General features: G+C 38.8%; 2 protein-coding genes across 7 annotated transcripts in view; one reads left to right on the plus strand and one right to left on the minus strand.

The window, feature by feature from the left end:
• The window catches only part of LOC107090944 (ankyrin repeat and BTB/POZ domain-containing protein 2-like), a 63,060-nt gene that overhangs the window by 38,083 nt on the left and 22,549 nt on the right, over positions 1-2,428 (plus strand). The gene's annotated exons all lie outside the window — the stretch shown is intronic.
• The window catches only part of LOC107090945 (serine/threonine-protein kinase BRSK2-like), a 149,457-nt gene that overhangs the window by 13,685 nt on the left and 133,344 nt on the right, over positions 1-2,428 (minus strand). For all 6 annotated transcript variants that reach the window (XM_015384606.1, XM_015384601.1, XM_015384604.1 and 3 more), the window contains 2 exons: positions 1,360-1,408; positions 764-887 (listed from right to left, as the gene is read on the minus strand). In XM_015384606.1, coding sequence (XP_015240092.1) covers positions 764-887; positions 1,360-1,408 — 173 coding nt within the window. The remainder of the gene's footprint in view (positions 1-763; positions 888-1,359; positions 1,409-2,428) is intronic.

The raw sequence follows: 2,428 nt of genomic DNA on the forward strand, positions 1-2,428 counted from the left end.
TATCGGTATCGGATCGGAAGTGCAAAAACCTGGATCGGGACATCTCTAATTTAATCATTTCTTTGTCCCAAAACGCCTGAATAACTAACAGGATTCCCCTCAGAGCTCGACCTTCACACATCAATCGCACGTTGGTTTCGTTCAAATTCCTCAAATATTTGATAAATATGATCTAAACCTCAAAGAGCCTTTTGTTTAACAGGAATCTTCAATAATTGAATAAATCAGCAGCCGACACCAGGCAGGGGTTTTACTGCTGTTTTCATCCAAAATGGCTTTAAAAAAGGAATTACATCAATCTACCAGAAGCTCCATCAGAGCTGCTCAGAAGGAAGAGAGGAAGAAAATCTTCCTGTTCTTCTGCAACAGATGCACTTTGAAAAAATAAAGAAATCTACTGTAAGACAGGAAGCATTTTAAATACAGGCTCAATCACACAGTGGTCCTTTAATAGATAAACGTTTTAATCAGAAACTTGTTTTTAAATCAAAAAATTCGTTTTATGATTTTTTTTTTTGTATTTCCTTATCCTTGAATCTGATGATGTAAAAGTTTTAGTTTTAATGCAAACATTTTAGTCTTTAGACTGCAGATCACATCAGAAGCTAAAGACAATCTGGAAAATCCAATAAAGAAGAAAAATAATGATGGGAGGCAGAGGAATGAAGGATTATCCAGCGGTTTTCCTCTTTCAAACATCAATGATTATTTTCTCTGGGTTCTTCCTTATTGTCACCAGTGGGCAGATTCATCTTCCACTCACAGAGAGGAAGGCGTGGACGATGTCGGCCTTTATGGAGCTCAGAGGTTTGTCCCGGATCACTATGAAGATCTGCTCCTCCTTCTCCAGGTTGATGAAGTTCCCGAACCACGATTTCTTAGCGAGCCTGCAGAGGAGTTTGGAAACACAGAACCAATCAGAACCGACCTAACAGAATCAAATCGATTTCATGTCTTAGGATGTAAACATTCATTCATACATGATAGTGAAAAAGAATTCTACTGGAAAATCCTTGAAAGTTCTTAACTTGAACCTCAGAAATGGTATCAGGACATCCTGAGAAAGGGATCACATGACCAACCGACAGCTAAATGATCTGTGAGCCGTTTAGGTCTCTGTTTAAAGACTGAAGCGGATCCATTTTCCAGCCTCTCTCTCCTCCTGCACTCTTCTATTTCTGTCACGGTTATTTATAACAGCGTGACTCCTGAGCAACAACGTGATGCGGCGCATCAGTCGAGCGACGCTGCGTACAGCTGCTTCCCGCCGTCTCGCCTCCATCCTGCAGCTTCAGTGGTTTTGGAGACTGAGCAGATTTCATCTTAGAGGCAACAATAAGTGGTTAGGTTTATACTCACTCTGGAGACGAGTCTGGGGTGAGGCTGGACATGTCCTCCTGGGTGGGAACTGCACATAGAAACAAAGCTCAGATTTGGATCTGTTTTTTATTATTTCTATTTTTTATTGCTCAGATTGAACAATAAATAATCAGCCAGAACAAAGTCGACTAAGATGGTTGTTCAGATGGGTCACTGAGAGAAAGGAAGAGGAATCCACTCCTCCAGTCGCTGAGGCATAAATAAGCTTTTGAACTTTTCACCGTCTCATTAAATCAGGAATTAACACAAACTCTGACGGGTTCTCCTCTCTGATTCCTTCTTTCATTTTTTAAGATGGTTGCTTTTCTCTAACAGACCTTTAAATCCAGAAACAGAACAGCTAGATTCAGACTGTAATTCCATCAAGCACTGCTTTCTGAATCTATTAACCTGCTTTTATTTTGGCGTCTCAGAGTATTTGGGGATTAAATGGAACGTACACAAAGTTTTTTTTTAAATCTTTATCCCTTTAATGTTTGTCCAGGAAATTAAATATAAAAAAAATATGCAACATTCTGGACTGGATGCAAGAAAAGGTGAAAAGTATGGAGCTAAGTTGGGGACATGAAGTTTGTTTGAAAAATGTTTCTTTTTAAACTGAACAAAATTATTTTAAAGATTTTTTTTAAACTGAAAATGAAAGAAAACAGAAAAGCAACGTCTTCTTGGATTAAAGTTATTTTTGTTGTTTCAAACTGCTAACCCCTCCACATAACGACAGGCTGAATTTAAATATTACCCGCTGTTGCATTCAGAAATTGTGAGAAAACAGGAATGTCTTTCAAATATTATCGATATTCTATGTATATGTGACTGGTTTTATAAAAATAACATGCTTCCCTGATTTAAGCTGTTTATATCAGCACACAACGCAAACCTCATTCTACAAATGATACTGGCAATATTTCCAGTTGGTGGATTTTCTACAAGTACAGCAGAAGAATCGCTGCTGACCGCAGTAATTTGGCAGGATTCTAAGGGTAGCCTGGTGAGACCATCCTGATCCCGCGAGCTTTCAAGGTTTCACTCGCAGATCAGTCTGGAGACT

The sequence above is a fragment of the Cyprinodon variegatus genome, unplaced genomic scaffold (genome assembly GCF_000732505.1).
Source record: "Cyprinodon variegatus isolate N-32 unplaced genomic scaffold, C_variegatus-1.0 Scaffold317, whole genome shotgun sequence".
Lineage (NCBI taxonomy): Eukaryota > Metazoa > Chordata > Actinopteri > Cyprinodontiformes > Cyprinodontidae > Cyprinodon > Cyprinodon variegatus.